The sequence below is a fragment of the Giraffa tippelskirchi genome, chromosome 10 (assembly GCF_054371585.1).
Source record: "Giraffa tippelskirchi isolate mGirTip1 chromosome 10, T2T-mGirTip1v1.2.pri, whole genome shotgun sequence".
Taxonomy (NCBI): Eukaryota; Metazoa; Chordata; class Mammalia; order Artiodactyla; family Giraffidae; genus Giraffa; species Giraffa tippelskirchi.
Window position 1 is genome coordinate 156318624 of NC_137284.1, and position 19627 is coordinate 156338250.

A 19627-nucleotide genomic window follows, 5' to 3' on the forward strand; every position below is an offset into this window, starting at 1 on the left:
ATGCTTAGGTTTAACATTTTACAATCACTCCATTGGCAGAAACAATGCAAAAGAGAAAAGGCTTATATATCTGCTTTGAAAAATGTAACATAATTAATAAATCTCAAGTAAGGAAAAAAACCTAACCTGTGTTGAGAAGAATCTCTATGGAAGATTCATTGATAAAAACTTACAAAGTCCATGAGTTCAGTACAGTAGTGAATGGTGCTTAAAATTAACAGTAACGTTTACACAGTGCTTACTGTGGATTTACAGTGTAAATACATATAAATAGCATCATATGGACTATCTCATTTAATCCTCAAAACACTGATATTAGCTCCTTATGAACGGGAAAACTAAGGCACAGGGAGGTTAAGTAACTTGCCCAAGGTCACACAGCTTAATAAGTTAAGATATGGATCTGAAGCTGGGCCTATGCTCTTAACAATAACTATGTGGGTGTGTGTGTGTGCTCAGTTGATCAGTCTCTTTGCGACCTCCATGGACTACAGCCCGCCAGGCTCCTCTGTCCGTGGGATTATCTCAGCAAGAATACTGGAGTGGGTTGCCATTTCCTCCTCCAGGAGCTCATCTCGACTCAGGGATTGAACCCAGATATCCTGTATTGGCAGGCAGGTTCTTTACCAGTGAACCACTTTGGAAGCCCCTAACTATAACTACAGCACCTCTCTAATAGCATCTACTCTCCTTCCCTTTTTCTTCCATGTAAATGCCAAAATGATGAAAATGTAATGGACTCCCATTGTTACTAAAATCAGGGACAAAGAAAACTCTTATGATTTCAACATTCATAGTCTTAATGGAAAGGGGGGGGCCCTTCGGACAATGCCCAAAATTTGACCTGTAATGCAATAAAACCGAGGAATAGTGAGGTGGATTTTACTTAAGACACTGGATTATTTTTCAGTAAGATAGAATGAAAATTAAGTCCCAGTAAAATTCTGAAATGTATCATGTAACTGCTTGTTAATAGTAAATATGGCTGCAGACTTTTGATGATAATTACTATGAATACATTATCTTCTGGATAACAGGTCTGTGAAATGCAGGAACTCTAAAAGGTAAAATAAACGTAGGCCTAAAAAATTAAGCCCTGGCCTAATACTGTGGACTGAACGTTCTCATATTGGCTGAGCGTGCTTATTTAAGTAATTGCCTGACTGTAAATGAACGGAAGTATTAAAGTTGGCACAAGGCACAGCATCCACATGGCACATGCTTTGTTCCCGGAGCTTTATTCCATCAATACTCTTGGAAAAAAAGAGAAGTCACTAAATGAATAATGGAAGAACACAAGGCAGTGTGGAGGTCTTTTACATTCCTCAAATTGTCCAACATCCTATACAAAGTTCTTTTTCAACTCTGCGCTCATCATATTCCATTTTGAAAACGAATTTTACCAAAGAACAAGTGCATCCCCTCCGAATTTTCAGTTTCAAAATAAGATTCAGGTAAGAGCTGACCATATTCCATGTTAAATATTCATTTCTGCCAAGGGAAAAAAAATCCATCCCCTCACATTTTCACAGCTTCGAAATAACATCCAGGTAAGACGAAGAAAGGGGGAAGGGGGCCAGGAAGATGAAAAAAAGTGAGTGAGAGACGAGGCGACAGAAACGATGGAATGACAGGTCACCTGAACTCAGACCCCATTCGTTGAGCCGCCTCCGGTTTTCCTATTGAACTTTCCCTATTAAGACAAGAAGACACACCCTGCTGGTGATATTTTCACAAGTACAGAAAGGGAAGCCGTGTGTGTTATTTAAAGGTACGGACCATACACATAATTTGGGGGCGACTTCCTCGCGTACTGTGGCATTACAAACAATCACGACTGCATGTCACCTTGCTCTCAGCCGAGTCCGGCTCGTAAGGACAAAAGGACCGACCATCCGTGCCGAGGGCCGGGCTGCGGGCTCCCCTTGGAGCCAGCTCGATTCCGCCTCCGAGAGGCACTGCGGCCGCTGCAGACGCGCTCCGCCGGCCCCGCGTCTCCCTCGCTGGCCTCCGCCGCGGCTGGACGGGCGGTGGGCGGCGGGGACCCGCGGCCTCCGGGGCGGAGACCCGGTTGTCCCCGCGCCCCGGCCCCTCCCGGCCCCCGGCGGAGGCGCGATCCAGCGGCGGGCGGTGGGGTGGGGGGGCACTCACCTTCTTCTTCCAACTCGAATTTCTCCAGCATGCCGGCTTCCGCGGGTCCCGGGGCCGCCGCCAGCGCCGCCTGAGGAGGAGGAGGACGACACGGATCAGCATGCGCTCGGCGGCGCTCGTCCCCGGCCGCGCGGGCGGGGGCGCGCGGGGGCGGAGGGCGGGGGCGCGGGGAGACTGGGGCGCGGCGGGGCCGCGGGGGGCCGCAGGGCCGCGGTACGGCGGCGGGGCCGCGGGGGCGGGGCCGGGGCCGCAGGGGCGGGGTCGGGGGCGGGGCCGGGCCGCGGGGGGCCGCAGGGCCGCGGTACGGCGGCGAGGCCTCGGGGGCGGGGCCGCAGGGCCGCGGTACGGCAGCGGGGGCCGGCCGCAGGGGGCGGGGCCGAGACCGCAGGGGCGGGGCCGGGAGCGATACGGCGGCGGGGCGCGGCTGGGGTGCAGGGGGCGGGGCTGGCGCGGGGCCCGGGCCGCGGGGGCCCGCAGTACGACGGCAGGGGCGCGGGGGCGGGGCCTAGACCGCAGGGGCGGGGCCAGGGGCGGGGCCGGGCCGCAGGGTGCCGCAGGGCCGCGGTACGGCGGCGGGGGCGCGGGGGCGCGGGGGCGCGGGGGCGCGGGGGCGCGGGGGCGCGGGGGCGCGGGGGCGCGGGGGCGCGGGGGCGCGGGGGCGCGGGGGCGCGGGGCCGCGGGGCCGCGGGGCCGCGGGGCCGCGGGGCCGCGGGGCCGCGGGGCCGCGGGGACGGGGCCTGGGTGGGCGGGAGTGTGTGTGTGTGGGGGCGGGGCCGCGGGGTCGGGGGCGGGCTCTGCGGCCCCGCTGGGCGCTCCGGCCTCGCTCGGCGCCGGGTAGCCGCTAGGAGAGGGTCTCCCGCGCGGCTGGCAGGGCGGGGGTGGGTCGGTGGTGGCACGGCGCGGCCCAGCTCGCGGGGCCCGGCAGGGAACCGGCGGCGCGGCCCAGCCCCGCCTCCCCGTCCCAAGCCGACCGCGTCCTGCCGCCCCCCCCATCCCGAGTGGAACGGCCCGCTCCCGCTCCCCGTTTCCTCCGGGCCCCGCGCGTTGGTACGGACCGGCGAGAGGGTACCGTGGGAAGAGGACCCCGGGGTCTTGGGGCTGGTCCGCGTCAGGGACCTCCGGCCGCCGGGGCCGCTGACCGGCCTTTAGCGGAGGCCGGTCTTCTCATTCTCGGCCCGTCCTCCCACCCCCTCGCTCACACCCGCTCACCTTCCCCCCTCCACCCACGGAAGCGCGTCCCCGCAGGTTTAACCTGCGCAGGTGTGGTCTCGGCCGGCCGGAGGTGGGGCCCGAGGGGTGCGGAGCCAGGTGGGGGTGAGGTGGGCGGGGCGACGTGCCCGGGAGAGGGGGATGGAGGCTGCAAGACCCCTGGGTAGATGATATCGCAGGCGGGGGCGGAGGGCGGTGTGGATGAGGGTGTGCTTGCTCGGTTTTCTTTTAAATTTTAGCCCGGTGTCCTGCATGCAGTCCATGGGGTAGCGAGGAGTCGGAGACAACAAAAAAGCTCATCCCTTTGTCCCCTATTACAATTTTTGTTCCCTGGAATACACGTATTGTAGATGCACTGTGTTGCCGTCAGTTTTACCCGGCCATGAAACTCTTGCTTCCTCTCTTCGTAGCTCATTCTCTTCTTTGAGGAGCCACTGCCAAAAAGTACATACAATTCTAAATCTGGCTCTGGCCACTCCTGTTACCCCAGATCTGGGTATCTGAGACTTTCCGATCGCCAGCTCAGGTTGGCAGGCGGCGGGGCCTGGCAGCCGAGAGCTTCCTGGAAGAGCAGGGTAGCCAGATAGGCGACAGGCACCCCTCTCCTGTGTTATAGCCAATGACTGTCCCAGGTGCAGGGCCCTTAGCTCACTGCAGAGTGCAAGCACCCTGATAAAGAGATTAGCTCGCCAGCGCTGATTAAGCCGGTGAAGGCTCCACCCCCCACCCCCACCCCAAGGAACTTGGCTCTGTCATTATTGCAAGCCTAGCCTGGAAGAGGAAGTACTGGTACCTTTATGCCTTCTTTTTGCTCTGTCATCTCAGTTGGGCCAATTTAAGTCTTTTTTTGTTTGTTTGTTTTGCCACACCCGGTAGCATGTGGGATCTTAGTTCCCTGACCAGGAATTGAATCTGCACCACCTGCATTGGAAGCATGATGTCTTAACCACTGGATCCCCCCATGTCCTACCAATCTCTTAATCTTTGCCTTAAAAAATGTGAGGGGAGGAAAAGAAAAATAATTTTGTAAGAGGTAGTAAAAACCTTTTGCTGTGTCATGCTAACAGCAAAAGACTGAATGCTTCCTAAGTTCAGAACAAGACAAGGATGTCTGCTTTCACACTGTTCTTATTCAACATAGTGCTGGCAGTTCCAGCCACTACAGTAAGGCAAGAAAAAATAAAAGACATACAAGTTGGAAAGGAAGAAATAAAACCATCCCTACTTGCAGATGATATGATTGTCTGCATCGAAAGTCCCAAGGAATCTACTAATTAAAAGCCTCCCACAAAACCCCCAAAACACCAAAACTGGAAGTAATGAGTTCAGCAAGGTTACAGGATACAAGATCAGTACACAAAAGTCAATCATATTTGTGTATGCTGACAATGAACATGGAGAAATTGGTATTAAAAATAATATTCTTGGGACTTACTTCCCTGGTGGCCCAGTAGCTAAGACTCTGCACTCCCAGTACAGGCAAACTAGATCCTGGGTCAGGGAACTAGACCCCACATGCCACAACTCGGAGTTCACATGTTGCAACTAAACACCCCACATACTGCCACACTGGAGACTGAAGATCCCTCGTGCCACAGCTAGGACCCAGCACAGCTAAATAAATAAATATTAAAAGAAAAACAAACATTATTCACGATCACCACAAAGAAAAATACTTAGGTATTCACTTGGGAGAACATGTTACAAGATCTGTATGCTGAAAATTACAATGTGTGGATGAAAGAATACTAAAATAAGTGGAGAGGTACTTTATGTTCATGGATAGGAAAACTCAGCATAGTAAAGACATAATTTCTCCCTCCAGACTGATCTCCAGGTTGAATGCAGTGCCCATCAAAATCCCAACCAGGTTTTTCATAGACAAGACAAGCTTCTAACATTTACATGGAAAGGCAAAGCTAACACAGGCCTGAAAAAGAAGAATAAAGTGGGAAGAGTCACTCTATGGATATTAAAGCTTACTACAGGGTCTTCCCTAGTGGTCCAGTGGCTAAGACTCTTGGCTTCCAATCCAGGGGGTTCCAGGTTCAATCCCTGGTAAAGGAGCTAGGCCTCACATGCTGCAACTGAGTTTGCACGCCACAACTAAATATCTCAGGTGCCACAGCAAAGATCAGAGAGCCCATGTGTGCAGCAAAGACCCAGTGCAGCCAAACAGATAAAGATAATTATTAGTACAAAAAATAAAGCTTACTACAGCGCTATAATAATCAAGACTGTGTGGTTTTGGCAGGGAGATAGACACAATGATCAATAGAAACAAGTAGAGAATACAGAAATAGATCCACATAAATACTGCAAATCTATGTATGATAAAGGTGCAAAGACAATGATGCTGGAGCAATTGGACATTAACAGGCAAAAAACCCTAATGTAAGCCTCACACCTTATACAAAAATGAGCTAAAATTGGATCAAGGACTTATAAATATGTAATACTATGAAACTTTTAGAAAAACAATAGGAGAAAGCCTTTGTGACCTATTGATAAACAAAGAGATCTGACATCAAAAGCATGAGCCGTAAAATAAAAAATTAATGAATTGGACCTCATTAAAATTTAAAATGTTTGCCCCATGACAGAGCCTGTTGAGAGATAAAAAGACAAGCTACAGAGTAGGAGAAAAAGATTTGCAGACCACAAAGCCAACAAATGACCAGTATTTGGAATATGTAAAGAACTCTCAAAACTCAATACAGAAAAAGAAAACAGTCCAGTCAGAACATGGGCAAAAGATACAAAGAGACTTTTCACTGAAAAAGATGTATAGATGGCAAATAAGCACATGAAAATACAGCCAGCATCATTAGCCATTCAGTTCAGTTCAGTTCAGTCGCTCAGTCGTGTCCGACTCTTTGCAACTCCATGAATCCCAGCACGCCAGGCCTCCCTGTCCACCACCAACTCCCGGAGTCCACTCAAACCCATGTCCATCGAGTCGGTGATGCCACCCAGCCACCTCATCCTCTGTTGTTCCCTTCTCCTCCTGCCCCCAATACTTCCCAGCATCAGGGTCTTTTCCAATTAGTCAACTCTTCGCATGAGGTGGCCAAAGTATTGGAGTTTCAGCTTCAACATCAGTCCTTCCAATGAACACCCAGGACTGATCTCCTTTAGGATGGATTGGTTGGATCTCCTTGCAGTCCAAGGGAGTTCATCAAGAGGCTCTTTAGTTCTTCACTTTCTGCCATAAGGGTGGTGTTATCTGCATATCTGAGGTCTGCTTGTGATATCATATTGTATTTTCACCCACAAGTCAAGCCAAGCTGATTTAATTGTGTGGAGGAAATGACAATTGGGCTTCATTTAGAAAAAAATCTTTATTGAGGACTTCCCTGGTGGTACAGTGGATAAGAATCTGCCTGCCAACACAGGGGACATGGGTTTGATCCCTGGTCCGGGAAGATTCCACATGCTGGCGAGCAACTAAGTTCTCAAGCCCAAACTACTGAGCCCATGTGCTACGCGCAACTATGGAAGCCCGAGCACCTTAGAGCCAGCAAGTCGCAACTACTGGGCCCAGTGTTTACAGCCTGTGTTCCACAACAAGAGAAGCCACTGCATTGAGAAGCCCAAGCACCACAACTTGAGGGTAGCCCCTGCTTGCCACAACTAGAGAAAGTGCGTGTGCAGCAACAAAAACCCAGTGCAACCAAGACTTAAATGAATAAATAAGTATAAAAGGAAGAAAATGTTATAAAAATCTTATTGAGATATGATTCATGTACCATAAAATATGATTCAGTACATGCACAGGGTTGTGCAACCATCTCTGTTTACAACACTTTCATTATCCCAAAGGCAAACCCTGTACCCATCGCTGTCTTTAACCTCCTTAACCCCCACGCCCAGTCCTAGGCAACCACTGATCTCTTTTCTGACTCTATAGATTAGCTTATTCTGGACATTTCACATAAATGGAATCATATAATATGTGTTTGTCTCTGACTTCTTCCACTCAGCATAATGCATTCAAGATTCATCCATGTTGTAAAATTTATCAACCCTTAATTTCTTTTTATTGCTGGATCATATTCCATCAAATGGATAGACTACATTTTTATTTATCCATTCATTAGTTGCTGGATATTTGGGTGATAATATGAATATTGCTTCTACAGACACTCATGTGCCATGGTTTGTGTGGACATACGTGTTCATTTCTGTTAGGTGTAGATCCAGGAATGGAATTTCTGGGTCATATGGCAACTCTATATTTAACAGTTTGAGAAACCGCCAAATTGTTTTCCACAGTGACTACACCTTTTTACGTTTTCACCAGGAATGTATGAAGGTTCCGATTTCTCCTGTCCTGTAGTTTTTGCAAGATGTTACACTGGGGGACACTAGGTGAAGGGCACGCAGGATCTCTGTATTATCTGTTACAACTGCATGTGAATCCACAATAATCTCAAAATAAATTGAATTAAAAAAAAGTTTGGTAGCACCTAGTGGAGACGTCAATCGTCCTGACTTTGGAAAAGCCTACATTTCAATTTCCTGCAGTCAGTTTGGCATACTTAAAAAAAAAAAAAAATCCCTCACTGATATTCAATAGGAGCGTCAGCAATTTCCCTGTAATCCTGACAAATTCTTTACTGGGAGGCAGAATGTGCAGCCAGTGGGAGTACGCGTTTCTGGATGCTGTGAATTCCGCAAAACTGGTCCTCAGACCCAAAAGTCCTGTGCCTATGACTGTCAACATGTGTGGAGAATAGAGATGGAGACAAATTAACGTGAGTCTCTTACTTTTAGTGCACTTGATAGTGGGGGTACAGGAGTAGACAAAAATAATGTCTCTATCAAATACACGAGTGAGACTGAATTTATTTCCACAGGTTATTTTTTCACTTTGTAAGACATCTCACGCTTTCGTCCTTCAAAAGGCATGCAGTCAGAGGATACCAGAAGGAGGCAGATGACTCTGCTTTATGACACACAAGGTCAATTTCAGGGACGTGAAGGCCCGCGACGCTTTTCAGATGTGCACGGACATGTCGGCAGGCTGAAATGAGTGATGGATGGGTTCGGACAGATCATCTGAAGTTGGTGGTTGTCGGCTGCCCTTTCAGCGGTGATGTTTTCTTAAAGTCTCAACAGACTTACACGCTAGACTTAATTTTAGCTATTTCAGGCAGGCGGGGAAGCCGGCGGAGGAGGGGGGTGGAGAGCAGAGAGGGAGGGCTCGGGCCATGTTGTGCATGCAAAGAAAAGGGGCTCGGACTGATGCGACCCCATACCTGGCACCTCTCATGCTAGAGAGGCGCCGGGTTTCCCTCCCTAGACCTCGTGTAGATTTGCGGAATTTCTGTTATACCATCCGCTTCTGTGGCCAGTCTGGGCTTACTGGACTTCAGCGCAATGGGAGGGAGCAGAGGTGAACTTTACTGAAAGAATGCCTGAGAAACATGGAGCCCTTACAAGTGTGACTTTTTGGTTGCTGCAAAATGCTAAGTTATTAAGGACCGTCTTGCATAACTGTGCCCAGTGTTTTGAATGATTGTCGGAAGGGCAAACGCCAGCCTGAAAACTTAATCATAAAACAATGGCCCAAAAAGCTTTCCTGTATGCAATGAGGTCGGATGTGAGTTCACTTTGCCTTTAAAAAAAAATCCTAAGTAGCTACTGCAAGAAATCAATCAAACTTAAATACTGGATAAGGAGCTCTTGAATAATTTAGCAGCTTCGATGTTCTCCCCCTCCCACTGTCTTCCGCTCTGCTTTTCTGCAAAGACGTCCTCCGTGTGGAAGCAAAGGGGGGATAGGAACTGCCCCCAGTGCGGGCAGGAGATGTGCATGCACCGTCTTCTACTTCCCACTCTGCGCTCCCTAGCCAGGCCTCACCCCCACTCCTGTGCTGCTGGCCTTCAAGCCTCAGCCACAAGCCCTCAGTTCTCCTGAGCTCTAGACTGCCTCCTGGTCATCTGCATTTTAATTTTCTACAGGCAATTCAAACTCATCCATCTCAAATGGTCCCTGGGTCCTCTCACTTTGTCTCAGCATCCTTGGAGGCTATCCCAGGTGTCTGTCTCCATCACACTCCTCAGTGAGCCTGGTTGTTGGAACAGCTCTGGTTTCTCCTGTCTCATCCTTTTCTAGTCCATTCCCTACCCTGGAGTCAGGGCTCCTTTTAAACACAGACTTGTTCTTGTTACTCTGTTTAGAACCACCCAGTGATTCTCAGGACCCTTTAGGGATGTCATGCAATTCCCCAGCCCTGAGCAGGACCTGGTCATTTTATTTCTTTACCTTCTCTGGCCAATCTCCTCTGCGTCCCCTACACTGGAGCCCCAAGGCTTGAATATTCTGCCCTCCTTTCCTACTTCTGCCACTGGGCTAGGTCCTACTCACTCCTTTCTGAGTCTTAAAGATGAGAAAAACTTTTTAGTCATATTAAAAACTAGTCCAGAAAAAAAAAAAGATGCTAAAAGTATATACTTTTTGGATCTTCCCTGGTGGTGCAGTGGCTAAGACTCCACACTCCCAATGCAGAGGGCTGCGGTTCGATCCCTGGTCAGGGAACTAGATCCCACATGCTGCAACTAAGACCTGGAGCACTCAAATAAATAAATATTAAAAAAATGAAAACTGTGGTCTAGCGCTTAGAGCTTTCACTACCTGGGCCCAGGGTTTGATCCCTGGTTGGGGAACTAATAAGACCCTGCAAGGTGTGGGGCAGGGCCAAAAAAAAAAAAAGATATATCAACCCTCATACTCATCAGAGGTTTTATCATTTGGTTCTATTTTTCTCTGGGATCTGAATTTAAGAAAATTTCCATTAGGAATTTTTCTTTGAAAAAAGCGATCTAAAATAAATTCAAGGTTTGCCTATAAAAAAAAAAAAAAAGAATGAGTCTTAAGAAAGCGGCTCAGGTTTCACCAGGAAGCTTTTCTTGATTCTTGACCTCTTCTAACAGCTTACCTGGTGAATTGCTTCTCTGAACCCACAAGCTTCTATAAGGCACGTAGCGTGAGACTGGGATTCACTTTTCTGTCCTCCCCTAAATCCCATAAACTCTTTGAAGGGGAAAAAATGACTCTCTTTGATTTTATATCGCCTGTGCCTGAAACATAGTAGGCATTGCAAAAATACTTGGGTGAAATGAATTGTTCATTATTAGCAAATCAATTGAAAACACAGTGGGTAAGCAGATGATTTTAACAGCATAAATGGGCTCAGGGGTGATTTACTTCCACTCACTCTTGTTTCTCCTGGACCTCATTTCTGTTTAGAAATAATTACACCCACTTCCCCTTGAGCGTTGGAGCTGGTATTTTGCGAAAAAGAAAGTGACTGTGCTAAGAAACAGGAGCAGCATTTTTATTTTAATAGACTCTGTCTGAGGACCAGAGGTTGTGGACAGCACATCCTGGTTTGGATACCGCTGGAGAGCTTTGCCAGCTCTTACCATCTCTCTACAATTTTAGTTTCTCTTGAGTAAGAACAATTGATTTTTTAAAGTGCTGTAGAAATTTGATAAAAACTGAAACTACTTAACTATTAAAAACTGAGTAAAAACTCAAATTTTTATATCTTAAAATATAAGATATTTACTTATAAAATAAAAATGAAAACTGATATATTAAATTAAAAAACGGATAAAAACTGAAACTATATTTTAAAATATAAGATATTTAACATCATAACTATTAATCCTTCTGATCAATTTTAATCATTATATTTGAGAGAAAGGTTTTGTTCCTTTCGACAGTTTTCTAAATAACAATTTTAGATAGTATAAAGTTAGTTCCTTCCTAACATTTATTTATGATTTCCTTTAAAGAGCATTTATTCCACAGAATCGTTTCAGAGAGTATGGTAACCAATTTCTACAGTTCAACAAGTCAGCTCAAAACTGTTTCAAAAGAGGTATCATTAAATAAGAGATGAAGAGGGACTTCCTGGTGGTCCAGCGGCTAAGACTCTGCACTCTCAATACAGAGGGCCCAGGTTTGATCCCTGGTCAGGGAACTAGCGGAGAAGGCAATGGCACCCCACTCCAGTACTCTTGCCTGGAAAATCCCATGGACGGAGAAGCCTGGTAGGCTACAGTCCATGGGGTCGCTAAGAGTCGGACACGACTGAGCGACTTCACTTTCACTTTTCCCTTTCATGCACTGGAGAAGGAAATGGCAACCCACTCCAGTAATCTTGCCTGGAGAATCCCAGGGACGGAGAAGCCTGGTAGGCTGCAGTCCATGGGGTCGCTAAGAGTCGGACACGACTGAGCGACTTCACTTTCACTTTTCCCTTTCATGCACTGGAGAAGGAAATGGCAACCCACTCCAGTAATCTTGCCTGGAGAATCCCAGGGACGGCGGAGCCTGGTGGGCTGCCGTCTATGGGGTCGCACAGAGTCGGACACGACTGAAGCGACTTAGCAGCAGCAGCAGCAGGGAACTAGACCCCATATGTCACAATGAAGACCCCACATGGTGCAACTAAGACCTGGTGCAGCCAAATAAATAAATAAAAATAAATATTTAACAACGACAAAAAAATAAGAGATGAAGAAAAGGGACTAAACAACAACAAAAAATCCTTTTTGTCTGGCTTCTGTTAAATTTTCTTCTAACTTCCAAAAAATAGACCACGTCAAGATTTTGAAGACAGTCATTCAGCAAGTATTTACCATCTGCTATGTGCCAAGAACCACAAAAGGTGAGTCAGTTAAAAATCTGGTGTGATGAGAAATTCACATCAAAGATACGAAGTAAGAACCCTAAACATATATAGATTTAATCTGTTTACTCTTCAAATTCTGGATCTGTGGAACTCATTACTCAGCGTCTAGAATAAATATTTCTTTCTCCTTTTACAAATAAATCCAAATTAATTTTTTTTTTTTTTTTTTTGCTAATTGAAATCTTATCAAGTTTGTGTTTAACAGGACTTACTGGGGGAACTAAACACCTTCTATTAGGTTGACAACTCTTATTATCCCATAATATGCCATAATTAGCAAATTAAAAAAATAAGTATTGCTCAGCCAGTTCAATTAACCTTGCAGTTCTTACTGCATCGGCAATAAACTTTTAAACCTCTATTTCAAAACAAATAGAAATAGAAATTTATAGAAATAGAAATTTATATTCCTCTTATAAAGCAATCCCTCAAATGATATAAAGTCTTTCTTCACTGTTCTCTACTCTCTCCCTTACAACTATTAACCCTTCTGAGAACAGACTACTGTTAATCGTTTTTCCAGCTCTTTTATCCCCCTTTTCTAGAAACTCTGGCCAGAAACTGGCGGAAAGCTACAGAAGTGATTGAGACTACTTCCATTTTTGTTCCGTTTTGGTGTATGTCACGGGATCAAAAGGAAAGTTAAATGGACCTGTTCATACTCTGCTGTACCCTCTCCGCTTGACCCCAGGGGATTCTGTGATCTTTTCTCACTCTCTCTGGTGCCATGTAGCTGATGAGGATGCACTGGGTACACAGAGCAGCTAAATACACGTGTAGGACCTCAGTGTGTCAACCTTTTGACAAAGATTTTTACATCTCTTTTTTACTGTGATATAATTTGCCTATGATAAACTGCATCCATTTACAACTGTGTCAGCTTGAAACCAGTACTACAGTCAAGATACAACACATTTTTATCACCCCCCACCAAAGTTTCCTTGTGCTCTTTTGTGGTTCATCCCTATTTTTGTCCACAGTTTCAGGCAACTAGTGACCTACTTTATGTTACTATAGATATTTTCTAGAATTTTATAGACATGGAATCATACAGTATACACTCTTTTGCATCTGGCTTATTTCACTTAACATGATGATTTTGAGATTCATTCACACTGTTCAGTGTATCAGTAGTTTGTCCTTTTTTATTGATGAGTAGTATTTCATTGTGTGTATGGATGTGCCACATTTTGCATCACCATTCACTTGTTTGATGGACATTTGGGAAATTTCTAAATTTTGACCATTGTGAATAAAAATGCTATGAAAATACACGGTCAAGTCTTTGTGTAGACACATTTTCATGTCTTTTGAATTAACACCAAATAGTAGAATGACTGGGCATATGGTTAGCCTTAAAATATTTTTTTATTTTTAGTTATTCTAGTGGGTGTATAATAGTTTCTTACATTGTGGTTTTAATTTGCATTTCCTTGAGGACTACTTATATCTTGTTTATTGGGCATTCACAGATCATCTTTTGTGAAGTGACTATAGAAATCTTTTGTCCATTTTTTTTAATTGGAATTTTTGGGTCCATGTTGGGTTGTATGAATGTGGCATAGAGACTCTTTTTTTTGCATAGTACATCTGTTTAATTATATTATGAATGTTCATGAAATACTTGCCTCAATAATTTCACTCAGACAATAAAAAATAATGGCATAATGATAGTTTAAAGCTAGTTCAATTATATGATTTTACAAGCTTATTTACTAAGAGTGAAAACAGAAGACTATTAAAAATAGATAAAAAGATAGCATGTGTCACAGTGCTTAATGTTTCTGGAACTGTTGGAAAGACCCTGGTCCTTCTTCCCCTTGAGTGTGAACTGCACCTGGTGGCTTGCCTCTCGTAAAACACAGCAAGGTGATGGGCTATCACTTCCATGCTTAGGCTACATAAGACTGTGGCTTCTCTTGTATTAGTAGACTCGCTCCTTCCCCAGCAAGCCTTCAGCTGACACCTCAGCCCTGGCTGCCGTCTTGACTGAAGTTTCATAAAAGACCTGGAGGAAGTTGACCCAACTAAGCTGTGCCTGAACTTCTGACTCACAGAAAGTGTGAGAGTATAAATACTTGCTTTAAACTGATTAATTGGTAGTAATCTGTTATGCACCAACAGATGATGCAACAAGTTTTTAAAAATATAGTTAGGTTTCAGTTTCTTTGTCAGATACATGTATTGTGAACATTTCAGTCCATTCTGTGGCTTGTGTTTTCATATTCCTACCATATTTTTCAAAGAGCAAAATTTAAAATTTTGATGAGATCCAATCCATCCTTTTATGATTCATGCTTTTCATGTCCTATTTAAGAAATCTTTGCCTCCTCCAACACTGTGAAGATTTTCTCTAGTGTTTCCTCCTAGAGACTTGACATCTTTTTTTTGAAACTTTATATTCTGACTTTGACATTAGGTCAATGATCTGTTTTAGTTTAATTTTGTATTATGATGTGTGGTAAGGGTTTAGATTCTTTTTTCCCATACTGATATCCAGTTGTTCCACAATGTTTACTAAAAAGACTTTACTTTCCCCATTGAACTGCCTTAGCACCTTTATCTAAAATCAGATAACCACATCACAGTAGCCAAGACATGGAAACAATCTAAATGTCCATCAACATATGAAAGGATGAAGAAGATGTAATATATATACACACACATACATATACATACACCATGGGATATTTATCAGCCATGGGCTTCCTGGGTGGCTCAGCAGTAAAGAATCTGACTGCAATGCAGGGGATGCAGGAGCCCCGGGTTCAACCCCTGGGTTGGGAAGACCCCCGGAGGAGGGCATGGCAACCCACCCCACTATTCTTGCCTGGAGAATGTCATGGACGGAGGAGCTTGACAGGCTACGATTCATGGGGTCACAAAGAGATGGACACGACTGAAGCGACTGAGCATGCATGTGTGCACTTCTTAGCCATAGAAAAGAATGAAACACTGCCATTTGCGGCAAACATGGGTGGACCTAGAGATTATCATACTAAGTGAAATAAGTGAAAGACAAATATCATATGACAATTGCTTATATACGAAATCTAAAATATGACACAAACGAACCTATCTGTGAAACAGAAATAGACTCATACGCATAGAGAACAGACTTGTGGTTTCCAGGGGGAGGGGAGATGAAGGAGGGAAGGATTGGGAGTTTGGGATTAACAGATGCCAACTATCATATATAGAATGGATAAACCACAAGGTCCATATATAGCACATGGAATTCTATTCAATATCCTGTGATAAACCATAGTGGAAAAGAATATGAAAAGGAGTGTATATGTATGTATAAGTGAATGACTTTGCTGTGCAGCAGAAATTAACACAACATTGTAAATTGTTATTATTTGTAAAGTGTATTATTCATACACTCTGATTCTTACGTAAATATATCATCTTATGTTTCTTTATTTAAAAAAGACATTTCTGTTATTTTGCATGACGTTATGTATGTAACCTGTACATGTATACATGTAAGATTTAAGTATTACATATGTAATGATATACATGAATATATATGTGTCTGTGTTTGTATTCCCCAGCTTAGCCTCAATTGTTGGCCACGTGTAGCCCTCAGTGTGTGGCGGATTGTACTAAACTGTAGTGGATACTGTTAGTTGCCTACTTGGTGTCCGTTCCTCTCCTACCACCTTCCGCTAACTTTGTTGCAGCGTATACCGTTTCCTTATACAAGTCATGATGGTGACTCAATCCCAGACTAAAGAAAAGGACTTATGGTTGGAGAGGCCAGAGCCCACCCACACGTGTTCATGTCCCCATCCACCCCTATTCCTGCCACAGACAGCCTGGAACCCTGACTGCTATCGAGGACCAGCCTTCAGAGGAAGCCAGTGCTGAGAGAAAGTGCTTCGGTCCTTGGTGACATCACTGAGCTGGCCTGTGTCCCACCTTGCCTGGGGCCTATCCTATCTCTGGATCTGTAATACGAGGAATTCAGTCTGAGTTGGAATTTTCTGTTCCTTTGCAGCCAAAACATTCTAGGTGATATTTGGTTATTATATTAGATACAGGCCCTGCCCTCAGGAGATGATATTTTAATTCAGTGAAGATTATGTCTCATTGTTCACCGTACATTTCTGCATATGTAACACTGTAAAAACTTACAGAGTACTTAAAAAGAAAACCTAGCAACTGCTTAGTGGACACAAATACTAAGGTACTTTGAGAGGAAGTCTTCCTAAAGAGATGCTATTTGGGAGGGGGCACATCATGCGGCATGTGGGATCTAAGATCTACCTTCGTTCGCTAACTAGGGTTCGAACCCGGGCACCCTGCACTGGCAACTCAGAACTTTAGCCACTGGGTCACCAGGGAAGTCCCTAAAGAGATGCATTGAGGCAGATGTTGACGGAAGCAGGGAAAGGAGAGCATCTCAGAGAATTGCCGTGGCAAGCACAAGCGCCCTGAAGGGAAAGACACCTGCAGGACACAGCGGCCAACAGTATTTAGTGGAGTAGAGGGTTTTAACTTTTTATCAGGGGCCCCTCTGTTGCTCAGATGGTAAAGAATCTGCCTGCAATGCAGGAGTCCTGGGTTCGATCCCTGGGCTGGGAAGATCCCCTGGAGAAGGGAATGGCAACCCACTCCAGTATTCTTGCCTGGAGAATCCCATGGATAGAGGAGCCTGGTGGGCTACAGTCCACGGGGTCGCAAAGAGTTGGACACAATTGAGCAACTACCACTTTCACTTTCACAGATGATTTACAATGTTGGGTCAGTTTCAGGTATACAGCAAAGTGATTTAGTTATACACATACACACATATATATGTATATATAGGTTCTTCTTTAGATTCTTTTTTTTTTTTTATAAATTTATTTATTTTAGTTGGGGGCTAATTACTTTACAATACTGTAATAGTTTTTGCCATACATTGACATGAATCAGCCATGGGTTCACATGTGTTCCCCTTCCTGGACCCCCCACCCACCTCCCTCCCCATCCCACCCCTCTGGGTCATCCCATTGCCCCGGCCCTGAGCCCCTGTCCCATGCATCGAACATGGAATGGTGTTCTGTTTCACATATGATAATATACATGTTTCAATGCTATTCTCCCAGAACGTCCCACCCTCACCTTCTCCCTCAGAGTCCACAAAATTGTTCTATGCATCTGTGTCTCTTATTCTGTCTCGCATTCTTTTCTATTATAAGTTATTATAAGACATGGTGTACAGTTCCCTGTACTGTATAGGAGGTCTTTGTAGAGGGTGGGGTGTCCTTGCAGAGAATTTAAAGAAAGATCAGTAGAGACCATGAGAAGCTAAGGGGTGGAATCAGATTTCAAATGTAGGCTCTAAGGAGTGAAGGTCAATCTCCTCCAACTGTTCTTGGTGCTATGAAAAGATTTTAATATCTGCGTGGAGTGGAGAGGGTTGGATGGGGGGGGTGGGGAACCGGCAGGAAAATTTCAGATGTCTGTACAATGAAGAAATTCAGCAAGTCTGAGGAGTAGCACAGAGATAAAAATAGTTTGGGGTTGGTATTTCAGTGAATAGGGAATAAATAGAAAAGAGACTAGAATATCAGGGGGAAATTGGCAGGATGAGCCTATTTAAGGTAGGAAGGAGGGAAAATGCTGGGATAAAGCTGTTAAACCTCAGATGTTGATTGCCTGGCCAAGAAGCGCCTTTCAGGATGTGAGTAGGGTAGCTGTGGGTATGCGGCTCTGCAGGAAAGGAGGAGTGGGTGGTTTAATTCATCAGCTGTGTGCCCCAAAGCACAGCTCTGGTGCCATTTTTGTGATTTCTGTCGTGTCCCCATACAAACTATACATTTGTTTATTTATGTCTGGCTGTGTGGCATGTAGCCTCTTAGTACCTGGACCAGGGTTCAAACCTGAACTCCCTGCACTGGAAGCATCTTAACCACTGGACCGTCAGGGAAGTCTCTGGACAATTATTTAAACCGACTTAAAAAAAACTAGCCAAAATTTGATGAAGTCATAAGTTTGGATATTCTCGACTTTTTTCCCCCCTGATTCACAAATATATTGCTGTGAAAACTGTTCACTCTCATACTGCCCTGAAATCATCTGGCATAACACAGTGGCTCTCCCTGCACTTTGGGAAAACTGGTCCAGGGGGACAAGGAGTTGGTATGGAGAGCCAGAGACCCAGGACTGGAGTTCACAGCGCAAAGGGAGGAGACTTTCAGTGGGGGAGATGAGGTCCTCTTACTGAAGCAATAAGAGGAATCAGAAGTATTAAAAAGAAGCGACCCTGGGAACAGTCCCACAAGTACATCTACTCCATCTGGAACAGGCCAAAACAGGTGGTGAGAATGAAAGCCATTTCCTTTTCTTTTTCCTCTCTTTTTCAATATTATTGAATGTGAGATAAGGACGCAAGTCTAAATTAGAGTTTTAAAATGATAAACTGAGACCCATTCATAACTCATGAAGGCAGTTTAAGGGCTCAGGACTAAATTAGTTTAAAATGAAATAATATAGAAATATCACTTTGCATTGCAGGTTGGTGAGGGTAGTTATCATTTCAAGAAATCTGTCTTAATTATCTATATGTATGTGAGTACTGGGCCAAGATTTTCTATCGTAGTTTCCAGGTGGCGCTAGTGATAAAGAACCCGCCTGCTAATGCAGGAGACATAGGAGATGAAGGTTCAATCCCTGGGTAGGGAAGATCCCCTGGAGGAGGGCATGGCAACCCACTCCAGTATTCTTGCCTGGAGAATCCCATGGACAGGGGCGCCTGGCGGGCTACAGTCCATAGGGTCACACAGAGTCAGACATGACTGAAGTGACTCGACACGTACACATGCATTGTCATAGACTAGATAATGAAAAAAGATGCTTATACCTTCTGACACTTCTTGTTTGAAAGATTTAGTCATATGAATGGGAGCGTAGTTACAGGAAATGTTAAGTCTGTCACTAACAATGATGGAGAAGCTCTATACAGTCAGCAAAAACAAGACCGGGAGCTGACTATGGCTCAGATCATGAAATCCTTATTGCCAAATTCAGACTGAAATTGAAGAAAGTAGGGAAAACCACTAGACCATTCACATATGACCTAAACCAAATCCCTTATGATTATATAGTGGAAGTGACAAATAGATTCAAGGGATTAGATCTGATAGACAGAGTGCTTGAAGAACTATGGATGGAGGTTCATGACATTGTATAAGAGGCAGGGATCAAGACCATCCCCAAGAAAAAGACATGCAAAAAGGCAAAATGGCTGTCTGAGGAGGCCTTACAAATAGCTGTGAAAAGAAGAGAAGCAAAAGGCAAAGGAGAAGGAAAGATATACCCATTTGAATGCAGAGTTCCGAAGAATAGCAAGGAGAGGTAAGAAAGCCTTCCTCAGTGATCAGTGCAAAGAACTAGAGGAAAACAACAGAATGGGAAAGACTAGAGATCTCTTTAGGAAAATTAGAGATACCAAGGGAACATTTCATGCAAAGAAGGGAACAATAAAGGACAGAAATGGTATGGACCTAAAAGAAGCAGAAGATATTAAGAAGAGGTGGCAAGAATACACAGAAGAACTGTACAAAAAAG

At 45.0% G+C, this 19627-nt stretch overlaps 1 protein-coding gene and 1 non-coding gene across 24 annotated transcripts in view; one reads left to right on the plus strand and one right to left on the minus strand.

Annotated features, from left to right (window-relative positions):
• Positions 1-19627, minus strand: part of PRKAG2 (protein kinase AMP-activated non-catalytic subunit gamma 2) — a 299855-nt gene that overhangs the window by 57608 nt on the left and 222620 nt on the right. For 16 of the 23 annotated variants that reach the window (XR_014066504.1, XM_081533505.1, XM_081533504.1 and 13 more), the window contains one exon: positions 2152-2221. The exons of 6 other annotated variants lie outside the window; for them this stretch is intronic. Coding sequence is in view for 16 of the 17 variants with exons in the window: in XM_081533505.1 (XP_081389631.1) it covers positions 2152-2221 (70 nt within the window). In the remaining variant the exon portion in view is untranslated. Of the gene's footprint in view, positions 1-2151; positions 2381-19627 lie in introns of those variants that run through there. One more of the 23 variants, XM_081533517.1, reaches the window with a different exon arrangement.
• Positions 11281-11353, plus strand: TRNAE-CUC (transfer RNA glutamic acid (anticodon CUC)). The gene has a single exon. It is a non-coding gene; the product is annotated as a tRNA-Glu (tRNA).